Source organism: Lissotriton vulgaris, chromosome 1_1, assembly GCF_964263255.1.
Source record: "Lissotriton vulgaris chromosome 1_1, aLisVul1.2, whole genome shotgun sequence".
NCBI lineage: Eukaryota > Metazoa > Chordata > Amphibia > Caudata > Salamandridae > Lissotriton > Lissotriton vulgaris.
Genome location: NC_141685.1, coordinates 1,848,818,348 through 1,848,844,190, shown reverse-complemented (window position 1 = coordinate 1,848,844,190; position 25,843 = coordinate 1,848,818,348). Strand labels below are relative to the sequence as shown.

The window sequence follows — 25,843 nt, the reverse complement described above, 5'->3', positions numbered from 1 at the left end:
CCCCCCATTATTTCAGCCTCCAGTGGGAGGGGAGCATGAGCTTCTCCCTACTGGGTTGGGTCCCCTCATCTTCAAGATGGAGGGGACTGATATGTGTGCTTCACCTCCCCTCCCACTCCACACCACTTGGAGTCAAGCTAGCCGGGCTGATGAGAGGTGTTACCTCTAAACCGGTCCGGTCCTCGGATGCTTGATTCCGTTCTGAGAAGGACATGGCTTTTGTAGTTCGGACTGGACTGTTCCCATGGGGCAACAGGGTCAGAGCTGATTTGCATATCGCCATTGTCTAACTCAGGGTGCTGTGGACTACAAAAAAACGATGGATTTGGGCCCAGATCTTTTGACTGGGGTGAATGTGTGACATTGATCCACATTCGGTCCATCACTTGTTGTTTTTGCAATTACCTCCCCTCCCGCACCTGAGGGGTGAGGTTGGCAAAGTTGGCCACACCTCTCAACTCGATTTTCCCACTCATTTTCCTGTCCAAAGTGAGGGTAGAACGGCTGGGAGTAACAAAGGGAATGGACAGCTTACAAAGGCGGCAGGCCTTTGAAGCTTCACCTTTAGTGCACCCAGCCCATCCTGAGGGAAAAGATATGACACCTCTGCCCCAGATGGGCTTTGTTTCTGTACCCAGAGAGTGGAGACTCTCTACCTAGGGGTCCAGAAAACTGTCTGGTGGTGGCAAATGGCAGGGAGCCATTCAGGAACCACACCAGGGCTGGTCGTATTTCAGAGTGCATCTTTAAGATGCCCTCTGATTCATTTTACATTAAATCCCACACAGGCCTCAGTGTGGATTTAAATGTGCTGAGAAGTTTGCTACCAAACGTCCCAGGTTTCAGAGAAACCCTAATGGAGCTGTGTAGTTCGTAATTAACACCTCCAAGAACATATACTCTTTATGGCTTTACTGAACTTATAATGCATAAGAATGGACTTTATCACTGTAGGGGTACAGTGCTCATGCAACTGTACCCTCACATGGGGGCTAGTGCACCCTGTTAGAGGGGTGGATTACATAGGCCCTAGGTAGAGGGATGTAGGCATGGCACACAGGGTGTGTGCCATCGACTCCTCACTTTCCTCTGCACCAAAACACAAAACCTGCAATGGCAGTGTTAGGGTGCAGGGTCCCTAAGGGTGGCACAATAGGTGCCGAAGCCTTTAGATGCCTTCCCTGGTAACAATGCCTTGGTACCTTTTTAAAAGGGGCTTACCTGTGGCCAGAAATGTTCCAATTGTGGGTACAAAGGTACAGTTTTGGGAAAGAACACAGGCCCTGGGAACTTGATTGCCAGGGACCCAGGACACAAAGTCAAAAGGTATCAGATGTCAGGCAAAAAGTGGAGGGGGTAACCATTCAGAAAGGGGCACTTTCCTTGACAACAGGATAATTAGGGGAGTAGCAGCCTGCTTGTTCTAAAGGAAGAAGGTGAGAGGCATGTCTGCATTAGCAAATTACTCACACTTGCTGCCAAGTTTAGTCATGCCGTACTCAAGAAAAACAATGAAAGGCAGTCTGTTGTATGACCCCATTTAAAAAGGGGGGTGGGCTTCCTTTTGACGCTTTAGAGGGAATGATCCAGCTTGTTGTGCTAGTTAGGGATGGAGCTAAAAGCATCTGAAGACCTGCGACTGGACCAAAGCTTGACTTTCGCCATTTTGAAAAATCCAAACAGTCTGTGCAGGGTGATGGATCAAGGCAGGAGTATGATGGTTCATCTCTATACAAAGCAGAGAACTTTCCACCTCCAAGTTTAAACCCTTACACAAGGGAAGCACTATTAGAAGCACTGAAACCTGCAGAAGACTAAGATGGATAGATCTACTTGGATGGACCCTTGTCTGGACTGGTGGGACACTTAGAACTCATACTGACTTGGACAAAGTCAACAATACTGTCCGACAAAGTAAAGACACATAACCAGGACAAGAAGTTCATTGAATAACAGGAAGAATGCCAAGGAAAATAGCATGACATATCGGACCCTGAAGCATTAATGTCCCATGCAGTTGAAGATGATGTTTGAGAGCAAATAACAGAGCTGATGGACGAATGCATGAGAAGTCGAATGACTCTCCAAACATGTAAAGTATTCTACATTGTAGATAGCAATCATTAAGAGGGAGACTACTCATGAAAGCGGATTCCTGGCAACATACCAGCAGGTACGACCAGTTTGTTTTGTGCTCTAACCTGCTTCTTTATAATTCTCAGACCCACTACCGAAGCTGCTTTTTTTCCAATTACCCATGCTCCACACTTTATTCCCATTAATTTTGTTAAATGTTTAAAAAGCCCTAAAAATATTGGTAAAACACATTTATTCTGGCTTCAAAAGAATGCCATAAGAAGCCACATCCCGTATGCAGAGGTCATTCACAAGGGCCTCTACAAAGAAGCATTGGCCACATGGCCGTAAAAGCGACGCAGCTGCCAAAGTAAAAGCGATCGCGCTAAGAAGCAGCAGCTGTTTGTGTGCGCGCGCACACAGTCTGCTCTTTTTCGAAGCACATACTCGTGCTTGTGGCGTGCCCCTGCGCGCTCCCGCAAGGTGTATGCCACCACAAGCACGAGTATGTGCTTCGAAAAAGAGCTGAACGCCGGCTAAAGGTCTCCTCTGCAGCGCATGCGCGCTGCATTGGCGAGACCTAAAAAGAAACCATGCTAAATGCCATGTCCTAAAAACAAAGTCTCCTGTAAGTATCCAGAGCCTATATACACACAGCAGGTTTTTGGAGAAAGTAAGCTGAGCAAATGGCAATGCTCTAGCCCTACGTTGTACCCAGAAACAACGGCATTTAGCAGAAACTGTGCACAGTTGGATTTGAGACCACAGGAGCTGGGCACAACACTTGGTCAAAGCCCACGCCAAGCACGCGGCAACACTGGGTTGAAAGAAAAACTTGTGCCTGATTTAATGCGTGCCCAGAGGTTTAGAGTTTCACTAGGGGCTAAAGTACATTATTACAAACCCATTACATTTGTTATAAAATAATTATTGAAATACCTCTATAAAGGCTTAGTTGACATGAAGTTGTGTTGATGATGTAAACCTAAAAACCAAAGAAATTAATAAATTAAGGAGAATTGAACAACCACAACTTCCTTATGTACTGCTCACGAACTTACACAGGATGCCCCACGTGGCATCATAAATGACGTCGGTGACCGAACATCACCACTAACCTCATAGATGACATCAATTAATTCATAAAATGGCATTACAGCTCGCGGCCATTGGTCAAAATCCGGCACCTTCCATGCAGGTACTGAAATTCGGCATGGCTCTGCAGAAAGGTGGCAAAGGAAGCAGGCGGCAGAGACCATTTCCTCTGTGCCTATTGGTCTCAGGGTAGCTAGTCTGTGCTTTACCTTAGCAACATCACATAGTAGAAATGAATTAAAAGGTCAGGGTCTACTCTGGTCATGCTCAGCAGGCTGGCGTTCATGGCCAAATCCAGTTCTCAAAGCCTCTATTCCACTTACTTCCTAGGCGCAATTTAGACTGCCCAGTGGGTTCACTTAGACCTGTTATGAGCAACCCATCTAATGGCCATTTGAAAAGCAATTGCAGCAATGCCCAGTGAGCTCTGTACATAAAGCACACCCTTCACATTAATAAACAGTAGAATAGTGTAATCAGCTAAAGCAGCCATTGTCTTTCACGTGGAATCCAAAAGCATGAAAGGAAAGGTACATTAAATCAAACTCATTGGTTACAAAAGATGCTTGATCCACTAGTGTATGTATCCTGGTATCAAAATCCGTAAAAGTTCTAGATGTCTGGAAGGAGACATTCCACAAGATAGCAGCAGTAGCTGCCTTGCCTTTGGGAGAATGGACATCGGGATTACCTTTAAGGTCCATTTGTTTAGTGATTCATTGTAATGGTGCAGAACACTAATCCTCCTGTTGTGGTCTGATTTGTAGAGAGCATAACAGTGCAAACAATCCCACAGTTGACAAATACCTGTAGGAATGTGTTCAGTTTTTTATCATAGAATGCAGTATATCAGAACTCTGAACCCTTTTCACTGGAAAAGAAGCAGTATAAAGAGAGACAGTTTCACTTGATGAGTGCTCGAGAATACTTTGCTGCAATACAACAGCTTGTAGGATTATTTGGTGCACAAAGCGACAAGCTCACTTGAACCTTCTGTCCGCATTTGCCTAGATAGAAAGAATTTCCATAACAAATGGCTGGGATTTGATTTGTGAATGGGTTCAAAAGGTGGGAAGAGGAGCATTCGTTTTAAGAGAGGGAAAGAATGTCTTCTAGTTAGGGACAAAAACATTCCCAAATAGATAAATACATTTAAAAAAAAAAAGGATGAGGTGTTAAAGGTGAGCACTGCTGAGCCACTACAGTCGCTGCCAATCTCTTCAATACAAAAAGCAGGTTTTTCATTTACTTTGCTCATTTACAATGTATTACCTGCGACACCATTCAATACGACCTTCGCCTTCACAAGTCTTCGCCCAGTGATTATCTGCCAGGTTCTTCATTGCAACTGCATATTCTGAAAGAGTTTCTTCATCATTGCAGTGCTCCCGCCAGATGGTGTCAAAATCTCCAACTAAAAAAAAGAGACAATATATAAATGTTGAGCAAATGTGTATTTCCAACAGATCTACATTACTTCCATAAGCAATAAACTATCAATTAAAATACAGATCACAGTACGGTTTTTCATCTAAAAATAAATATGGGTATCAATATTACCTATTAAACCTTTAGCCTCTGAGGCTTTTCTTCAGTTATGGAGTGCTTAAGCCTTTTGCCCCACAAAAGTAATCCAGGCCACTAAAGGAGAAACTAAAATAGACTTAAGGCCAGATGTACAAACATTAGGAATAATGATTTCCGAATTGCGATTCTCTCCAAAACACAATTAGGAAACTGGTATTCCTTATGTATGAAAACTCATCGATTTTCATTTAGGGATTCCTTGTGGGCAGCAAATCGACCTATCTTTTGAATGTTCATGAGGCAGGTGGCAGTTTGCGATCCATTAGGAATCACAGACATCATTTGGACATTCTGTTTGTAACCAAGACTTGGACTGATGCTGCCTCAGGTCCTAACCTGATAGAACCCATGCCCCCTGCTTTGTTCTTTACTCACTTCATGGCCCATTCAAAAGGGGAGGTGGGTTTGGCCATCATATACCGCAATTCATTCGCTACCTCCTTCCTAGCTGCACCCTCTTTGGTCTGTGAAGCTTTGTTATTCAATGTTCAACCTACAAGGGGATTCTGTTATAACGCTCCCAGGTAGAAGGTCCCCTTTTATCACTAATGTAAGTTCTCTCCTGGAAGATGGGATTTGTACAAGCAATTTCACCCTGTTGGGCTATTTTAATTTCCATCTGGAAGCCATAACAGACTCGGATTCTATGCGTCTCCTAGACGTGATAAACAGTTCAGGTTTAACACAACTGGTACAGTGACCCAGTCATGATGCAGGCCACACGCCAGATGGCATATTTTGAAATCACCAGCTCCTCACTTTTCAAGGATCATTGCCTCTTACGAGGTCCGACCACGCTGCGCTTCGGTTAAACCTGGCCCTTCCTCCCAACCCATCCACCACTAACATCATTTCCAAGCCAATCAAGCCTCGGTATTGGAACAAAATCGACCCTCTTCTTTTTCAGGAGCATCTTGCCTCTTCATAGCCCCTTTACTCTGACAATGTTAAGACTGCCTCCACAACCTTTACGGATTGGCTTCACGCAGCGGGTACTGCAGTCGGAGTCGCACCAGAGACAATTAAATATTCTCGTTGCCTTCTCCCCTCGGCACCATGGTACTCCGAGGACCTTCTAATACAAAAAAAATTGTAAGTGGCAAGGGAGCTTGGATGCAAAGCCTATGACAGTCTAGAGAAAGCCAGATATAAAACCTGCCTAGCTACCTACAAGGCCTTTTTAGTAATGGAAAAAGCTTCATATTTTACCAAACAAATACAGAGGGCTAAACATTCTTGTAAAGAACTGTTTAATACAGTAAGGAAATTACCAATTCCTAGACCGACCCAAGTCTCCAGCAATCAGTCATTGTGCGATATCATTGCTATGCATTTCCAGAATAAAAGTAGAACATATTTACTTTGGTGTTTACGGACATTCTTCCGAAGTCCTCCCAAGCCGAACAGGATCAGGTGATGATGACCTCCTTTCATCTCCTGTGACTGCATCCTCACAGGTAAGCCTGCATCCCCGCTGGATCCATGCCCATTATCTATCTTTAAATTGGTGCCTGAACTAATAGCTGACAACACTATGTTCAAAACTGGGTGTTTTCTGAAGGCCTGGAAAACAGCATTAATACTACCTTTGCTTAAGAAACCCAATCTTAACCCCAACGATCCTAAACATTTCTGGCCTATTTCCCGGCTTGCTTGGTCAGCAAAAATGGTCGAAAACCATAAATCCTAAACTTTATCCAGGACAATATTTTGTTAGCTGTAGCGCAATAAGACTTCAGAGGAGGCCACAGCATCGAATCGGCCTAGATGAAATCAGTTGAAGAAATCCGAGAGGCTTTAGATTCTGGAGGTAAAGCTTCCCTGATCTTATTGGATCTCTACACGGATTTCGATGCGGTCCACCATAACCTCCTGCTGGACTGCTTATCATCGATAGGAGTATAGGAGGTAGCCCTCACCCTGATGTGCGCTTTCCTTTCATACTCCCACACTGCGACACTGGAATCCCTTGTTTCTAAGCATTTTTCTCTTCCTTGTGGGGTCCCACAGGGCTCCTCTATCAGCTGATACTGTTTAATATTTATGTTACAGTGCTAGCAACTCTAATTAGATCCTTTGGGTATACCCTGACATAATACACTGAAAACACTCAGATCGTCGCCTCCGTGTCAAACCAAGATAATAACAATGGCAGTAAATTTCATAACTGAATGCTGCCCATCACCTCATGGATGAGCAACAACTGCCTAAAATGTAATTCTGACAAAAAAAGTTATTTTATTTGGCAATGATCCCTTCTTTAGGTCCCAGTCTTGGTGGCCAGCAGAATCGGGTCCACTTTTCGCTCCTGTTAAGAAAGCTAAAAACCTGGGAGTTATCATGGACAATAAACTTTCCTTTGGAGACCTAGTCGATTCCCTGACAGCCTCTACTTTCTTCATTCTTAGGATGATCAAAAAGATCCTACAATTTATTCCTGTAGAATCCCCAAAAACATTGGTGTCCTCCCTTACCCTATCAAGGCTGGATTATTGAAACGGTCTGCATCTTTACATGCAGCAGCAGCAACATCTCAATGAGCTACATGTGCTTAAAAATGCTGCAGCTACACTCCTCTCTGTTACTTCTAAATTCTTCTCTGTTAAATTAGTAATCCAAGAACTTCACTGGCTATCGGTCAGGAAGAGGATCAGGATAAAATCTTTGTGTACAGCCTTCAAGGTTCCTTATAATACGGGCCCTGCTCATTTTAGACAGACATTCATGTGGTGCATTCCCAGTAGACCTTTCCGGTCTTTTAGCACAAGAATCTTGAATGTTCCTAGATTTTAAAAAGTCGAATTGGGAAGGAAGACTTGTTATCATTGGCACAACCAAGGCATGGGACAAGCTGCCTCTTTTCATTTGTTCTGCTCCTGGCCTGCTCACAACCAGAAAGGGTCTGAAAACATAGCTATTCAGCAACTAGGCCTATCCCTCTGTTTCCTGATTCTTTGGTGCTAGCACCAGGACTCCTCCGTGCGCTTTAAAAAAGTATTTAACATTAATTAACAGCACAGGTATGGTGGCCTGCTGAGGTAAGCAGACCACCATTCCTGTGATTACTTTTTAATAAAGGCATCTTTTTTTTTCTTTTAAAGGAAAACGGGATCCATTGAAAAAGAAATATTGAAACCTTGAAGTTTCATTTTTTCAGAGTAGGCAATGGTCAGTGGGACCACACTGCCTGCTCTTAAAAAATATTATTATTTATACTCACAAGTGAAAGGGGCCCCTTAGGCACCCATTTTCTTTTGCAAATGGGTTACACCAGTTCTAAACTGGTGGTAAAGTATTACAGTTTTGCAACCGGAAGGCAGGCACAAAACAATAATACATACCATATCGATTCAATATTTGGGTGGGACACCCTTAAACAAGCCCCTTTCAAATAATGAATCTCAAATGCAAAATGTGATTTGGTAACTAATTACCTAATCACATTTTGTACATTTGAAAAAAAAAGTACTTTTCTGGTTCACTGTCCACATGTTTTTATTGAGAATGATGTGGTGATTATTGTTTCCTGTGATTATCTTTTGAATGAACGTGATAAATGATTACTGTAATCATTATGGTGACTAGAAACTTGAGTTTATAGTGATAGCATTAGATGCATCTGGTTATTTAACCACTTATATCCTTCATTGTTGGTTTGAATTATACCATTATTTCGTTTGCATTGCGGTAGCACTGAAGCATATCCAATTAGTCAGAAAAAACCTTGGCACACATTGGAAAACAGATGCCGAATGTCCCTGTTAGACCAAGGAAAAAGGAGGAGGTAGAAGCTGAGGTCCAACGGAAATGCTATACGCAGATGCACAATTCATAGAAAGAGAGCGGGTCTGGCCGGCCAGTGAGCAGAAGGGGAGAATAACATATGTGGCCTCAACAAAGAGGAACGGCTCCATGAAATTTCCATAACCACTTAAGGATATGAATAAACACATCACAGGAGGACCTTTTACAGACTACAGCTGGTGGAGCAATGAGTCACTGTGAGCTAAGGAGCCAATCCGACACAGCAGATGAGGTAAGATATCAGTTAATAAATGAAATTACTTTTGGGCTGGTTGCAACGACTGAAAATAAGACAGATGACTGCAATTTTTTGGACATTTAGAAGGTACTTAATCTGGAAGAACTTGAAGTTCTCATGAGTGGCCTTGGATAATTCTGGAATACCTGCCCAGTTCACCAGATCAAAAGCTATTCCGTATGAAGGAGTGTCGGCAGTTGTGTACATGAATGTGTTGGCCTCAGAAGAACTATGCATTGCTAGAAGTACCAAACAGAGCTGCCCACTTGTCGTTTCTTCTCTTCACTTTGTTTATAGGCAATTGGCCATGATGATGCTAGAGAACAAAGAAGTTGAACCCCAGGCACAGCCAAGATCGGTCTCTATGACGAGGACTTGGTGTTATACTTGGACCCAAATCAAATTAACTTAGAAAAAGCAATAAATACTATGGCTAGTTATAGTGTAGTCCCATCAAAAACACGGCACATCAAACTAGACAGTTTACCAGAATAGAAGGCACAATCCAGAACTGTGGTAAAAATTAAGCGTCTAAGGTACTGAATGGTCCAGAAAGAAGCAATCTCACTAATGTGCTTTTTCTTTCTTTATTCATGATTTTTTCTCCATGGGACAGTTTGGGGCAGGGGAGGAAGGGGAAATGGGGTGTTTGGGTTTATAAAAACTAAGTTGATTGACACAATATTCCTCATTGTCAAAGTTACTGTACTGATGTAAATTGAACTTATTTTCAGGAGTAATGACAATGTACTTGAACGTGCATTGTATCTTGCATTACTGTTTAATAAAATAGTCTGTAAGAAAAATATATTACTAGACCAAGCAGAACACCTAACTTCCTATGGTCTTTCAAAAATGACACGTGTTTCGGAGTATTTAAATACCTGTGAGTGATTCTCTCAATAGATCACGATAAACTGTATGATTTAAATTTTACACCACAACGCAATGCAAAAGACTAAAATACAGTTATACTCCTGGAGGAGACTACCTCCCATAATTGTGGGAATTAATAATCTTCTTAAGGTGTCAGTCAGTCAGTCTTACCAACATTCCTTTTCTAGTGATACCTGTATACGTATACACAATGGCAGAAAGATTAAACTGGGGTGGTAAGTCTCCTAAATCAGTAAATTACAACTAAGTCGCTCTCTGGTAGAAGGAAGATCTGCACTGCCAGATTTTGAATGATACTGTTTTGTGGATGCAGGAAGGTATTTTCAGCAACTGCTACTACCCAGGCCAGCTACTAGGCATAAAAACAGTTGGTTAAAATGAATGGAAGGAGAATACAAATTGCAAGGATTTCTACTTACATTTCAGAATGTTAAGGTTTGTTAAAACAAATAATCCTAATTTAATATGGTGGTGCAGCTCTGTAAAATATGGGAAGAATGCTAAAAGCTGCATGTGGAATAGACATATAAACATAATTACAGAAAAATCCTAAATACCCAAAACAAATTACAAGCATGGCACTCCAGCCTTGAATTGAAAGCAGCATAGTGACTTTGGGTCAACCAATACGGGGAGAAAAGTTTAAATCAATCGATGAGCTGCAAGTTGATTACAGTGTTCCTTCAAGCGCTTTTTTGCTTATCTCCATCTACAAAGTCGTGGGGGGGGGGGCGGGGGGCATGCTGAGGATTAGGGATTAGTTAAAATTCCTAAAGGATAATGTTATTAGAAATGAACGATAAGCTATATTTCCAATTTGTACCACAGTTTAGCATAGTGTACATCTCTATGCCTATGAGGCAGATGAGGGAAAATGGCTAAAGGCTGGCAGGTCGAGAGACCAGCTCAGATAAGGGGGGCATGTTTACCAATTAACATATAAAGCTTCAACTGGATCCAACTTGAAACAAAAAAATGTTGGAAGCCAGAGATAATTCATAAGGCTTACCCCATTCCAGCGAAAGATGCTCTTCGTGCCAAATTTATGGGAACATATATTCGATGAATGTCCTATGCTGAGAGGCTTCTGGTCAATGGTGTAAATGAATTTAAAGCACCAGAGAAATACTGTAAAGCACCAGAGAAATACTGTAAATAAGTTCATTAGGAAAACAGCTGTAACAGGTATCACCCTAATGAATATGAATGCAATGAGCTACAATTGAAACCTTTTCTTCCCCATGATGACCTCAAGACAGTAGTCCAATCCCTAGTTCTCTCTACAATGGACTAGGGGAACGCCACCCTAAAAAAGGACTCCAAAAGCTCACCTAGCCCCACTAAGGGTAGTGCTGAACATGGCCGCTCAACTCATATCTGGAGTAAAAAGATTTTAACACATCCCTCCAGCTCTCAACTCCCTCAACTGGCTTCCCGTAGAAGTGAGGTGTATTTACAAGCTGGCCTGCATCACACACAAAACCCTTTACTCTCCGGCCCTCAACTACCTGAACAACAAACTAGTAGGAGCAGGTCAATCCAGAACACTGAGAAGCTCCAACTCGTCCTCCTTCTTATTCCTCCGAAACTGAAAAAGTAAACCACCCAATACCGATTGTTTTCTGGCAACGCTCACCCCCGAAAGTTATCAGATGCAACCCCTCCTTCTCCTGTTTCAAAAAGGATCTGAAACTCCATCTCCTTAACAAATACTTTCCTGACTAACATCAACTAACCTAGACTTCAATTTCCAAGTTGACGCCTCTCTCTCTTGACATTCACAGATAGTTGGTGACCGGACTGAGTTAACCACCTTTTTATTTTTTGTTCTCTCCCCCTCCGATGCACTGTTTACTTATTTAACATGCTGTATTTTTTTTATCTCTGGTTTTGCTTCCTTAATGCCTGCCTACTATGTAATGCAATTTCCTTCTGTTTTTTTTACAGTGTGTATGTAAAGCGCTCTGATACCTATGGGTCAAGCTAGCTCTATATAAAACTTTTAAAATAAAAAAAGAAATAAAATACAATAACACTACGATACACTAGCATTTTGGTAGCAAGAATGTTGATTTCAGAACACTGGAAAAATAAACATCAGCCCACCTGTATGGAGTGGAAAGGTAATTATATAATGTTTCAGGGACAATTGTTTCACAAGTGCCACAATCTTAGATATAAATGACAAACAAGCATTGAAAATGCAATAGGTCTCGCCTTTTATCAAGTTAAAGCTATTTGCTTTGCTAATGGTATTGTATAGCAAAGCAAATGGCTTTAACTTAATGAAAGGCGAGACTTGTTGCATTTTTAATGCTGCTTTCATTTCTGCACTAGAAAAGACTGATGGATTCCTAAATTGGTAACATTTTAGAGGTTGAATGTCCACTAATCTGTGGAAGCTACAGTATATTAACTCCTGGTAGGGAAATTTACAAGACCCTGTGAATATCTCCAGATACTCATTAAAACATGCAGTGTTCTCTTTTGGGGAAAATATATGAAAAAAAAACTTTAGTGCATTTAAGGTGTGCAAGAAAATTTCCCTTGCATCAAATGTCTACCTCTCCATTACTGCTTGGTTTGCTTATCACAATGTTTGTTTACTAAAAATCACGTCACTCCTATCAAGAAAAGTGTCCCGCTGTTGAGTTTATTATTTTAGTGAACTAAAAATCTGAAACATCTAGTTTCCCAGAGCATAGTGTCATATTTTTTCTGAATTTGATAAAACATTTAGAAATGCTATTGTTTGGAGAGGCTCTCAAGTTCAGGACGTACGTTTCATATTTAAGAGTAAATACAAATCTGACATTCATAGGGTTGGTGTTTTGGCTGCCTCGGGCTTGAGATTTGATCACACATTTGTGCTAATCAATGTTCAGTGTAGATCGCCATGCCTTCAAAGTAAATGTACAAAAATCGTCTTCAACTGGGGAACATGCAAACTTTCATTTTTGTTGTATTCTTGGATATTTTCTGCTTACATTTAGGATGTCTGTCAACTTGCATTCTATGTATGGATCGTTCACTCTGCAGCGACCCAAAATGGTCAAACCAATTATTCTTAAAAGCATGCCTCTCAAATACAGAGATGCTATATGTTAGCTAGCTTTCATCCAGGTCCATCACCATTTCTGGTGGTGGCATGACACAAAAGATTTTATAATTTACAACTTTCACCGCAATGGGAACAAGACAAATGAAGATGCCACCTAAGCAGGCTAAGAAATAAGTTAAAAAGTTAACCTCCAGTGAGCCTTTTATCTTGGTGGCGGTTCATTTCTGCTCATGTTGAACGTCAGAAGCTAAACTGGAGGGTAAGCTACAACAGATGAACTGTGCCTCTACCCCTCTATCCAGGAGTTTATGGAGTTTAATTATTAGCCTCTTCAAGTCGATCTTGCTATGCTAGGACACTCCTATTTTGTACCATAATGTTGTGGTGTACACAGCAGGGCAGTGAACCTTGATGGTGAAGGACCTTAATGAGCATCTTGCTGCAATAAGGTCAGTTTTGACAGATTCATTTCAGAATTTGTGCTCGAATAAGAAGAATGTAGAAGACATTCAAGCAGGTTTATTCTTATTAGTTTGGTCTGGAGGGCAAGGTGTTCATTTAGCACATATAGTCAATTCCAATTAGTCTCTCAAACCTCCTCTCAGCAACAGAAAATATGTAGTGAACAGAAAAAAAGAACGTGGACTTGAAGGATAATGCAGGTCTAAAACACGTGTCAGGGTTGAGAGACCAGATTCCTGCAAATAAGTTTCTTAACACCAATCTATGCCCCATCCATTGATGCAGTTAATTTCTCATGCTTGTACCTGCTTTCTAATGTTAAACTCTTCGATGCTGATAACGAGCTCAGCTCGTCATCAGCTACGGCGCTCGTATGCTGATGACGAGCTGAGCTCATCATGTAAAGCGGGATTTTGAAATTTGCCGCACACAGCGGGAAAAGCCGCCGCAGCGATGCGGTTAAACTAGGCCTCGGTCCCTTAGCACTGGGCTCGGATGGGGGACTAGTGAAACCCGAAAAAACAAGGTAGGAAGGCGGCAAGAAGAACTACTATTGGCATAACATTCTTCTGCACACTCCTAAACAGCGATCAAAACAAGGCTGCTCTACAAACGGGACCACCATTTTCAAGAAGGCCAGAAGCAAGTCCAGGCTGCCTTGAGCACACAAGCACGTCAAGGACTGAGTCTAACGTGACATGTGTACGTGTCACATAGGCGGGACCGTGCCGGCTTCGTGAACGCTGCCTGACCACAAAAGAACCTTAAAGGCCCAGCATACCATTGGAACTGGCAACATACTTAAAAGAAAATATGCAAGTGTACTGAATATCCTAAATAAACGGCTTATTCTATCTGGCAAATCTATCAAGGGAACAGCCAACACTTTCATGACGTACACAACGTTCTACCTGACATGTATTTGTGCACACCTCGCTAGGCACAGGCTTCCCGTCAACTAATGGTGAGTAGGTACGGTAGGTTTATGTACAGTAAGCACTAAACACAGCGAGTTACTAACCACGGCTAGCCAGAGTCTTGGAACAGTCACTTGGTGCTTGGTTGCCCCTGGGCCTCCTCTCACAAAAGAAAAGGGTCATGAGTTCCCTGCAGCAGGGCCCTTGGGCAGCTGTGTACAATCCTCATGCCTCCCAGGATGCTACCGTTTTACACGCTTGCATTGTTGCGGGGGCTACTGTTCGCTAGGCTGACCTGCCTTTGTGCTTTAATGACATATGGACGGGCTTCGCAGAGCAATCAGCGGACAGACGCGCCCCACCTATTTGACCCGGCATTTTCTCCATTGTTGTGCATATTTTTGGGGACAGGCAAGGGGCCTGCCCAACTCAAGGAGGCAGCCCAGCTTGCGAGCTGGACAGTGTGGTCAAATACAGTCCAGCATGCACACTGCTAACACTTGGCCTGGCATTCTTTGGATGGTTTACGGACATGTGCTGCCCAGTTGGCGTGGGCGCAGAGCGGTACAATGCCCAGCTCTGTGCAGGCGCGCACACAACCTGTTGAGAGCTTGCAGTCCATAAGGGCAGCACAAAGCAGCTCTTGTATGAGGAACAAAAGAGTTCTTCCTACAACAGAGGCAATAACAGACGACTCCACTACATGGTGTGTGAAACAAAAATAACACAAATCAACATCTGTCTCTACAGCGGAGAGGTGCTGCGCTTCACAAGGCGCACACTTGATTTCGTTTAACTTTCTGAGCATGAACCACATCAGTTAAGACACCTGCAGGCCTCTGAGGGTTACACATACACACACATGCATGCGCGTCTCAGAGCGCGTGCATGGTCTTCACATTATTTTATACTTTGTGCCCGGCTGGGGGCACCATGGCAGAGAGAGCAGGGAACAGTTGTCAGTGTTGTGTGGTTACTCTGGGCCCCGAGGAATGCTGCTTTGATTACAACTCATGAATTCCTGTCGATGATAAGGGAGGTTTGGGGGAAATCGGCCAACCCTCCAGTTCAGGCCTCTACATTTATTGCAATTATCTGCATTTCTGCTACGGCCCGGGGGCTTCATGCAGCACACCCAAAAACAAAATGCACAGTAATTCTTTGGCAATGTAAAGAAACCTAGACCCAAAAAGATGACGCCAGGAGAAAACCCTTTGGACGCAGAGGCGGCTTGTTAACTGTAACTGGGCGCACTGAGCTTATTGTAAGCAGCAATGGAGAAAGTTTGTTTGCACAGGACACTTTCAGAGACAAAGCTAGCTCTTCTGCACTAACAGCAACTCAAACCTTACCAGTGATGGCCCTGAGGTTTAGAGAAGGCCTCTGTTGCAAGATTACTGCCACTGAGGCAGTCAAGCCATGTTTACAGTAACTCGTTTCTTGCCATTTATATAGGGCCCAGTTGTCCTCTGGTGTGGTATCGCGGCCCTATATGTATCTCCAGTGGGAAAGCAGGCCCCAACATACAAGGGATTCTTGGAAAACGTTAAACTCCATCTTATCAAAGTCCAGTCATGCACTGGCACTTTATTTATGCTACTATGGAGGCCGCCTGTAACATACATGATGTATGAGAGACCCCCAAACTCACCCTTTAACAGAATAATAGGAAACAGAGTTTGATGGAGGGAGAGCCTCTTATTTAGGCGCACAGATTAATTGAGCTGGGAACTATACTTGTATTTGTTCTTGGTGTTAACCCCTTCCACGCTCATGACGAGCTGGGCTCGTCATGGTGTAGCCTCCTCGCACGCTCATGACGAGCCCAGCTCGTCATGTAACATGGGTTTTTTAAAATCTCAGCATACGGCCGTAATTACTATCGCGCCCATGAGGTTAATGCATACAGAGGAAATACGTTTGACACGTTTAAGTTTATATTAAACAAAAAACATGTTAACATTTTAAAGATTTAAAGGAAAGCACAACATACGAGTTAAATAAAAAAAAGCCAAGACCCAAAATTGAGGTGCACTGGAAAGGATTCTGCGACCACGAACTGACGGACCGTGTACTTTATCCAGCCAAGCATCACTTCAAAAGGCCCAGCGACAGGCTACAAAGGACAGGAAGACTGGGCGGCCCGGACAGGCTCACTGAACCAGACTGCGCCGATGAGATCTTCACAGAGAACAATAATCTATTTAGTTGTTGGAAGGGTGTGGGGTGGGGGCTTGGACGTCTGTGTCGGAGACAGGAGAGCTGCATGGGAGCCGCGGACACTGCAGGGCTGACAGGTCTCCAGCCGGGACACACTCACGGGAGAGACTGTCCTGATCACTTCATCGAGATGGCGCATGGCTTGTGAGGGTAGGGTTCTGGCCTCAGGCATTCAAGCGCAACCAAAGGCCTTCTGGGAGCTGTACAGAGTACCCCAAAGAATAATTTACATTTTAGGAACATTACATTTTACACGCTGCACGTTACATAGCCTCTATGCGCTTGTTCACAACCATGTTAGTGCCACGACACATTCATCTTGCATTTAAACAGGACCAGAAACAAAAGCAAGCATTTTTAGAAGACAAGTAAAAAACCAAGCTGATCTACAAGTGTCGAGTAACCAAACGCACCCAGTGCGCCGCTTCTCCGCAAGTGTCCTAACACAGAGGGTACAGTGCCACAAAAGTCAGATACTGGAGAATACAGCATATTGTTTGGTCGCGCACACCCCTTGTGCAAGATTTGCACCACTGACAGACTAGGCTGTGTGAGTTCCAACAGCAGAACAAGAACAACGGCTCGCGTAGACGTTTCTCTTTTTCTGCTGTCCCACTTGGACGGCCTCTGCCTGCTTTCCTTCAGCTGCAAAAGGTTTATTATCTTTATGGGGCCATCTGTTTGACCCCCATAAAGATAAAAAACCTTTTGCAGCAGAAGGAAAGCAGGTCAGTCAGTCCAAGTGGGACGGCAAAAAGAGAGAAAAGTGTACGTCAGAGGATGCTTTTTCCCAATGGATGGCAACCATTTAGCAGAAACAGTGACGCGGCCAATGGGAAAGAGGGGCGGAGCTTAAAGCCCGCTAGTGAAAGCTCCTCAAGATCGTAACATCTCGCCAGCGAGACTGGGCATGCGCAGCCTTCGCAGGCGAAACCTAACACGTGGGATAGAGGGAAAAATATATACTCCATCTAAGAACATGTGGTGCACTTTTCACATACTGAATTAATTTGTAAAGGTGTGGGTTAGGGACAACTTAAAATGATCCAAGGGAAAAATAGATTTAAAGAATATCTACAGTAATATTGTTTTACAGACACCACTTCCTATACAGTACTACTGATTCTGTGGGAACTATTATATATTGTATGAAATGCAAGTATTAGTTGAGGGGTGATAATTGCCCACTTCAGGTAATAACCAAAATCTTTGTTAGGGTGAACCACTAAAGTACCCTAAATAAGTCTGAGCTCAACCCCCTGGTAGTAATGGCACAGGACAGGCAGGCTTAACTTAGAGGCAATATGTAGAGTTGTTATGCTATACTAAAACAGTAATAAAGTTGGAATGCAAATCAATAAAAATCTTAAAACAAATTTAGACAAGCACAAGCAACGAGGGGGCAGGGGAGCAAGCACAACGAACGAGGGGGCAAAATAATCATATGTTCAAATCCTTGTAGTCCTTCAATACTTTTACTTAAACATTAGGAAGTGTCATGAAAATGGCCCCAGCTATAGCAAAACCTTCATCAACAACCATAACTTGTTCCTTGCTGACAGGGTTCAAAACAATATGCAAATTCTTTCGATCCCCCACCCAAGTAGAAACAGGTCTTTGTAGTGACGTTCAACTTTTTATAAGCACATCTGTTTTAAGCACAAATTTAAACCATCTATATTCTAACATATCAATCCTATATGCCCCTCCGGATGGATATCAGTTGCAAATGACGCATTTCTAACTTAGTCTACAAATTTGTTCTTCCAAACAACCTTGTTGACAATTGAATAACGTGGTCATAAATTAGTACAATATCTGTAAGCTAATAAATATTAATTCAGTGCTCAGGCTTGTTTTTTACCGCACTGGAACTCGCATTCCTTTATGTTAAAGACCAAATTGCCTTTCACTTTCCTGACATGACATTCTTCTTCATGACACTACCAAGCACAAGCAATGAGGGGGGGGGGGGGGGGGGGCAGGACAGCAAGCACAGCGAACGAGGGGGCTGGACAGCAAGCACAAGCACCGAGGGGGGTGGGGGGGGGCAGGACAGCAAGCACAACCGAGGGAGGGCAGGACAGCAAGCAAAACCAACGAGGGGGGGCAGGACAGCAAGCACAAGCAACGAGGGGGGGCAGGACAGCAAGCACAAGCAACGAGGGGGGGCAGGACAGCAAGCACGAGCAACGAGGGAGGGCAGGACAGCAAGCACGAGCAACGAGGGAGCAGGACAGCAAGCACGAGCAACGAGGGGGCAGGACAGCAAGCACGAGCAACGAGGGGGCAGGACAGCAAGCACGAGCAACAAGGAGGGGCAGGAAAGCAAGCACAAGCAACGAAGGGGGGGGCAGGACAGCAAGCACAGCCAACGAGCGGGGGCAGGACAGCAAGCACAGCCAACGAGGGGGCAGGACAGCAAGCACAGGCCACGAGGGGGCAGGACAGCAAGCACAAGCAACAGGGGGGGGGGCAGGACAGCAAGCACAAGCAACGAGGGGGGGCAGGACAGCAAGCACAAGCAACGAGGGGGGCAGGACAGCAAGCACAAGCAACTTGGGGGGGGCAGGACAGCAAGCACAAGCAACGAGGGGGGGCAGGACAGCAAGCACGAGCAACGAGGGAGCAGGACAGCAAGCAAGAGCAACGAGGGGGCAAGACAGCAAGCACAAGCAACAAGGAGGGGCAGGACAGCAAGCACAAGCAACAAGGGGGGGCAGGACAGCAAGCACAAGCAACAAGTAGGGGACAGGACAGCAAGCACAAGCAACGAGGGGGGGGGCAGGACAGCAAGCACAGCCAACGAGGGGGCAGGGGAGCAAGCACGAGCAACGAGGGGGCAGGACAGCAAGCACAAGCAACAGGGGGGGGGGCAGGACAGCAAGCACAAGCAACGAGGGGGGGCAGGACAGCAAGCACAAGCAACGAGGGGGGGCAGGACAGCAAGCACAAGCAACGAGGGGGGCAGGACAGCAAGCACAAGCAACTTGGGGGGGGCAGGACAGCAAGCACAAGCAACGAGGGGGGGCAGGACAGCAAGCACGAGCAACGAGGGAGCAGGACAGCAAGCAAGAGCAACGAGGGGGCAAGACAGCAAGCACAAGCAACAAGGAGGGGCAGGACAGCAAGCACAAGCAACAAGGGGGGGCAGGACAGCAAGCACAAGCAACAAGGAGGGCCACTACAGCAAGCACAAGCAACGAGGGGGGGGGGGGGGCAGGACAGCAAGCACAAGCACCGAGGGGGACAGGACAGCAAGCACAAGCAACGAGGGGGGGCAGGACAGCAAGCACAAGCAACGAGGGGGGGCAGGACAGCAAGCACAAGCAACAAGGAGGGTCAGGACAGCAAGCACAAACAACAAGGAGGGTCAGGACAGCAAGCACAAACAACAAGGAGGGTCAGGACAGCAAGCACGAGCAGCGAGGGGTGGCGGGACCGCAAGCACAAGCAACGAGGGGGGGGGCAGGATAGCAAGCAAGAGCAACAAAGGGGAGGACAGCAAGCACGAGTAACGAGGGGGCAGGACAGCAAGCACTCACCGGAGGACTCTGCAGCTTCTCGACTTCTTCCAGTGGCAGTCGGGCAGAAATGGCGTCAGAAAAGCGCTGACATTTTCGCATTCGGGGGCATGGTTTTTGCTGTTGAGTGACGGATGATGTCACTGAGAGAAAAACTGCAAAATAACACGCCCCCGAATCCGAAAAAGACGGGGCTTGAACGGAGTGACGCCCCTCTCCTCCAATGGCTGGCCTCCGTTTAGGACGCCAGCCAATGGAGAAGAGAGGCGGGTTCAAGCCCCACTCTAGAACACATTAAATCTCGGAGCGAGACTGTGCAAGCGCAGCCTATGGTCAGAGACCTAAAAACTGAGTAACATTTAAAAAACAAAATGACACCTAAATGATAAAAATTCAATATGGGAGAAATGTAGATGCAAATTTGAAGTTTGCCCCCAATGTCATATGAAGAAAACCTGTGGACCTGTTAAGCAGGTCTTGACACTCCAGCAGGATCTGACACTGATGTCAGCAAAAGCCCCCGCCATGATGGAGGCCGGTGAGGCGGTGGGAGGAGACCATAAAAGGGTGCAGACATGGGTTTTACCTACCAATGCTTGTGACAGGGTAGACCTCTTTGAAATTAATCAAGTCCTTGGGTCCAGCCACAAGCCATCCTGTCATGGGCACAACACCGCCTCCCCACATCCGAGGCGTTTTGTCTCTGTCCTGGGAGCATGTTCACAACTCATTCACGCCCACTTAAATTCTGATTACTGGCTGGTAGAGGGGAGAGAGCAAAATTCAGGATTGAGCATCCAAAGCCTTCAGGAAGGGTGAATGTGACTTTTTAAAAAGTCATCCTTCCAAAATATAATATGTATGTATTAAAATGTTGACTTCACCAGTGAATTGTGCTTGTAATATAGGTTTCAAAAAGTTCAAAAATTAAACTAGTAGCTATTTCCTACATGGAGATAATCCCTATCAAACCTAATAATGCATGCTTATGCTTTCCTGTGGATCAAACACCCAATCCTTCTAGTGAAAAAAGCTTTAAGGGCATTTTCACTTTAAAGACATGTTTAGAATTAAACTTTTACATGTCCTACTTTTACTGTCTTAATTGCAGGCTTACGTGGGACTTAAAAATATTCAAAAGGAGGATTTTAGGTCTATCAAACGGATTTATTTTGACAGGCCCTGTTTGCAGTTAAAACCTGCACAGCCAGGCTACCGGTGGCAAGACTACATTGGCATGGTAAGAGGATGGCACAAAGGGTGCTGCAGTCAACTTGTGACATTTAACTTACAGGCCCTGGGTATACCTTGGTACCATATACTATGGATATATAGGTAAATTAAATAAACCAATCAAGTGTATAGCAATTTCATCATGTCAAAAGGAGGGGGCAAGAACACTTACTAGTGATTAAAAGGGGTAAATGCAGGATTCTATAGCCAGCAAAAAAAGGGTTCCACAAAAGCCAAAACAAATCCAAGGAGACCCTACAAAAAGGGCACATTTTCCATCATAGCACCCCCCTCTCTGAGCCAAAATCTAGTGTAGCCTAATCAATACTCACAGAACAGAGCAATCGGATTGGCTGGTCGCAACAGGAACATAAATACTGCTGCCACCATTTCAGGACTTTGGTACCGCAGTACCAAACATTTTAGAAACATTAAGAATCTGTGGTGAGGTCAGTGGGTTGTTGGCTACCTGCAGTGGGTTGTCCAAGCACGGTGGGGGGTTGGCTGTCCAAGAGGGATTGGCCCATTGCCGATGGCCAGGCCCTGCAGCAAACCCCACACACCGCAGAGAGGTACGCTCAGTGAGGGAGTTGGGTGAATATGATCAAAAACCTCAGAAATTCATTCATGAAATGTTAAATGATATTCTCATGGAACATCACTGATCACATTATCCAAAGAACATAACCATTTGCTGTAAGCTTTTCATATTGGAATCTATTAATCAAGACACACTTTTCAATAACATCTGTAGTACTAATGGGTTTATCATTTCACAACAAGGGGAATAAGCAGAACATTAAGCATATCCGTGAAAACAATCTAATTAAGTTGATATAATGCCCTTTTTTCCTGATATTGAGGTTTGTAAGAAATGTAGTGGCTCTTTAGACATTAATGCTATCAGCAACATATTAAACCTTAAATACAGTTCAAAACCACAGTTTGGTTCATATTTACTTTAATGAAACGTTAAGTATCTCAACTCACATCAAATGTTAAGGCAACAACTGCACTTCAATATATTAGTTAATTATAAGGCATACACTTCCATACTGTGAGACGTACCCATACACTATATATACAGCAAGAGTTCAGGTTTTTCACTGAACTTTTGAAAATATATATCTGTACTTTATACAACTCCAATTTTAATAGAACTATCCCATAGTACTACATGACAACTATTTAACATCTGCAGACAGGAGATTAACGTATTGTATGTAGAAGCTTTAGGTTTTCTTGCATAATTTAGTAACAGGCCTAAGAATTAAGGCACTACCTATTTGACAAGTACAACTGCGACTCACACTAGATGTGCTCAGCATCTACCTTGCTTTAGTGAAGTACTGGTTGCACTCAAAATGTCACTGGTAGGTAAAATGTGCATCTTGTAACATATACCATACTGAATGCAGTAGACTAGTCTTCAGTACTAAACTGTTTCTATTTGCTGAGCAGTAGCTTGGATGAGGTCATCAATGATGTAACTTAAACAAGTCATGAGTGGAGTAACATTTGAGGTTATAAGCAGTGCACGGTGGAGGCATAAATCATAATTAGGTCAGTAAAGTATAACTGGTGAAGTTCAGTGTTTTTATGGATTTTGGAGAAAAAAAAATTATTATTTCCTAACCTAACTACAACTCCACTTTAACCTTTGACGCTTGCAGTAATTATTTTTAAACAAAAACATGTGCTAATAAACAATACTCTACCTATTTGTTGATATATACATACACTTTGTTTACCAAACAATCCTAAAAATGTGGCACTCACCCAAAAAAATCTAACTTAATCCATCTTAAAACATCAGCGGTAGCACAATAGGCGGATAATTCTTAAGGAAAATTATGCCATGACAACGATAAATCTAGACTTGCAAAACTGCGCATAATACAGAAAATGGCGACTTTAATGATGAAAAATAAAAGTACACTTCAGAAAAATCGGGTGCTCCGACACTTCTAAATTGTATGTCTGTTTTTTAGATATTAATAGTATTTGGTACATACGTGCAGATCTATATATTATGTATGGTGTAATGTGCAGTTATCTCACTTTTCGGTAGAAATCGGCCTGTACTCAAATAAGCGGGGAAACGGGTAGGATAACAAAACTGCGACAGCACTTCCTTCACACACACAACTGTAAAGAACCTCGGGAATTTAAATTCTCCCCATCAAACACCACACACGCACAGTATTTTAGGACACTAATACAACATGGTGTTGTAGTTTTGACTTGTATAGAAGCTCAACAAAAGTCTGCTTGATATCAGACATATATTCTGTGAAATGTTCCGATGGCTGGGCTAGCCTAAAGGGACATTACCTTGGTTGTGTTGCGTACAATAAAGTTCAGCATATTTCCCTACTACTGGTCCTGCCTGCCTATATATGTCGCTTACTTCCTCTAACCCAGACATCTCCTCCCCTGACCCTCAGAAACAATATGTTCTCATCAGATCTAGTAACATCAACCTCTTCGCTCACTGCATTCAGATCCACCAACTCTTCTCCGCGAATTCTTAGTCACAATCTCCTGATCACAGTCCAACCCCTTACCTTCACGGTATTTCTTGCGCAGACGGCGGTGGACACTCTTTACTACCCCGGATAGCTTCTCCTGCTCCAGCTTTCGTTGTCGATGAGGAGGAGCATCTGCCCACGCAGCAGGGGGCCCTATACTACTAGAGCCCCAGGTGGATTGAGGTTGTACGGCCCGCTCCATGGTTCAGGGTGCTGAGTGAGACCACGCCTCCTCCACAGAGCAGCGCCTGGGCTTCCGGCAGGTACTACGTCACTTGTTAAAACAACGCTCATAGGCTGCAACACTAGGAAGCTGGGCGGAAACGGAGAAGGGTCTGAGCCAATTGAAAATGTGAGGGACCACTGTCTCCAAGGCGGATTTTGGCTCGGTCAATTGTCATGTATATATAATAATGCTATTTACTGGTAGTTAGCTGACCAAGCCCAATAAATAGGCGTCAGAGGAGACGACCGACGGAGACAGGGTAAATAGACGAATGGGGCAGCTCGTAATCGCGCTTTGCTAAAATCGGGAATTATTGTTTCTATAACCTTGTGCAACAACTGCCCGCCCCTACTCCACTCAGCTTTTGTGTCAGCAAATCATCCAGAATGATATCCGAGCGGCACACGGAGCAGCCTTTTTTTCTGAAAAAAAAAATCGCGTTGCTAAAATGCAACTGCCTCTCGGAAACTTCCGAAGTGTAGACCTTCCAGAACAGCAAGGATGAGGAGAACATTAGGCCTTGCTGCAATTAAAACAAAAATTGTCAGCCATTAAGTACACCTATACCACCTTCAAGCAAAGCGAACCTAAATAATGCACACATTTTACCTACATCTAAAACATGATTGTGAATTTGCCACCCTTTATCTAAAACTACGTTTTATTCACCAAGTGCAATATTGAAAATTTAAAAAATGTATTATTGAAACCGTTTATTTAGCAGACATCTGTGAGGGTTAGGGGGTTGTAATGATAGTTTAAGACCAAAAGGACGAATTTGTAATGGGCATGGTCACAAGTGTAACATACAGGGCCGGCGCTAGGCGTGGGCAGCTGCCGAGCGCCTCTCAGCCTACCAGCATGGGGCATACACTGGTGGTCTGGTATTATGTTTATTAACCCAGTGCTTTCTTCTAATGTATTGCACACGCGCTATGTTCTCTGCACGCGCGACCTGCCGGTGCATTGTGACGTCAGGGTGTTCTACCTGACCACCGGCAGGTTGACAGTTAAGATATGACAGTTGCTATTGAGTGGTGATTGCATCTAGACGTGCCTTTGGTGTCAGGACTTTACTTCAATAAAGAGCTTACTACTTACCTGCGTTACTGGTCAACTTTACAAGTTGGCAACGAGACGGGGATCCTGACACCACGAAGAACCCACCAGAAGCCATCTAATCTGTTGCTGGGTACGTCTTGGACTGCGACGATTACCATCTCATCTTCGTTCCGCTAATAAGAAGTGGCGATTGCGGAATCTCCAGGAGTACAGCTGATCCTCCACGCTGTAATTGCGTGTGGTATTGAAGTCGCAGATCGTTCAGGCGACGTTACTGTGTACGTGTTCACCATAAGAACATTCCTGGAGGCGCAATTTTGGGAGGTCGCTCTGTACACCGTTATTTACGGGTGAGTTGGATATGTCCAGCTGTTTGTGTAGCCCTGCGCGCTGACTGGGTTTACAAAAGTCTCACCCCTCCGGGACGTGTGAAGAAATTGAGAAGGATGTTTGACTGAGCTCTGGTGCTTGAGGGGATCACCACTGGGAGGTTTCTTGACTCTCGAGCCACCGCATGCAGAGTTGTTTAGAATTGTTTCCTGTTTGTCCCCCTCATCGTCTGGCCGGTTTAATATTCTGCGGATGTGATGAGGCACGCTAGTTGTGTGGAGATTCTTCCTCCCGCGTGATGACGCCAACGTATGCCTGAAGAGATCGGTTTGGAGCGGATGCATTGAAGTTGCTGGCTTCGTGGTTTAACGACTTTGCATCTGGGTTTCGGGGCGTGTGCCGCTTCCCTGCAAAACTACACAACGCATCCAGAGAAGAAGGTTCCTGTCAGGTTGTGTGTGACGTCAGTGGAATGCAGCGTACAACGACGTAGGGCAGCCATCTTGAAAAAAAAAGAAGTCGGAAACTGCATTTCGTGCTTGTCATTTTCACGGTGATACGCACACCAAACAACACTGCA

At 44.2% G+C, this 25,843-nt stretch overlaps 1 protein-coding gene across 2 annotated transcripts in view; it reads right to left on the bottom strand.

Moving 5' to 3' along the window:
- SAMTOR (S-adenosylmethionine sensor upstream of mTORC1) overlaps window positions 1–23,903 on the bottom strand; it is an 87,153-nt gene extending 63,250 nt beyond the window's left edge. Inside the window, exons 1-2 of one of the 2 annotated variants that reach the window (XM_086919334.1) lie at window positions 23,682–23,903; window positions 4,444–4,585 (exon numbers count right to left, since the gene is read on the bottom strand). In XM_086919334.1, the coding sequence (XP_086775460.1) occupies window positions 4,444–4,585; window positions 23,682–23,847 (308 nt within the window). In that variant the 5' untranslated portion in view covers window positions 23,848–23,903. The remainder of the gene's footprint in view (window positions 1–4,443; window positions 4,586–23,681) is intronic. The other variant, XM_086919336.1, reaches the window with a different exon arrangement.
- Between the last annotated feature and the right edge of the window lie 1,940 nt (window positions 23,904–25,843).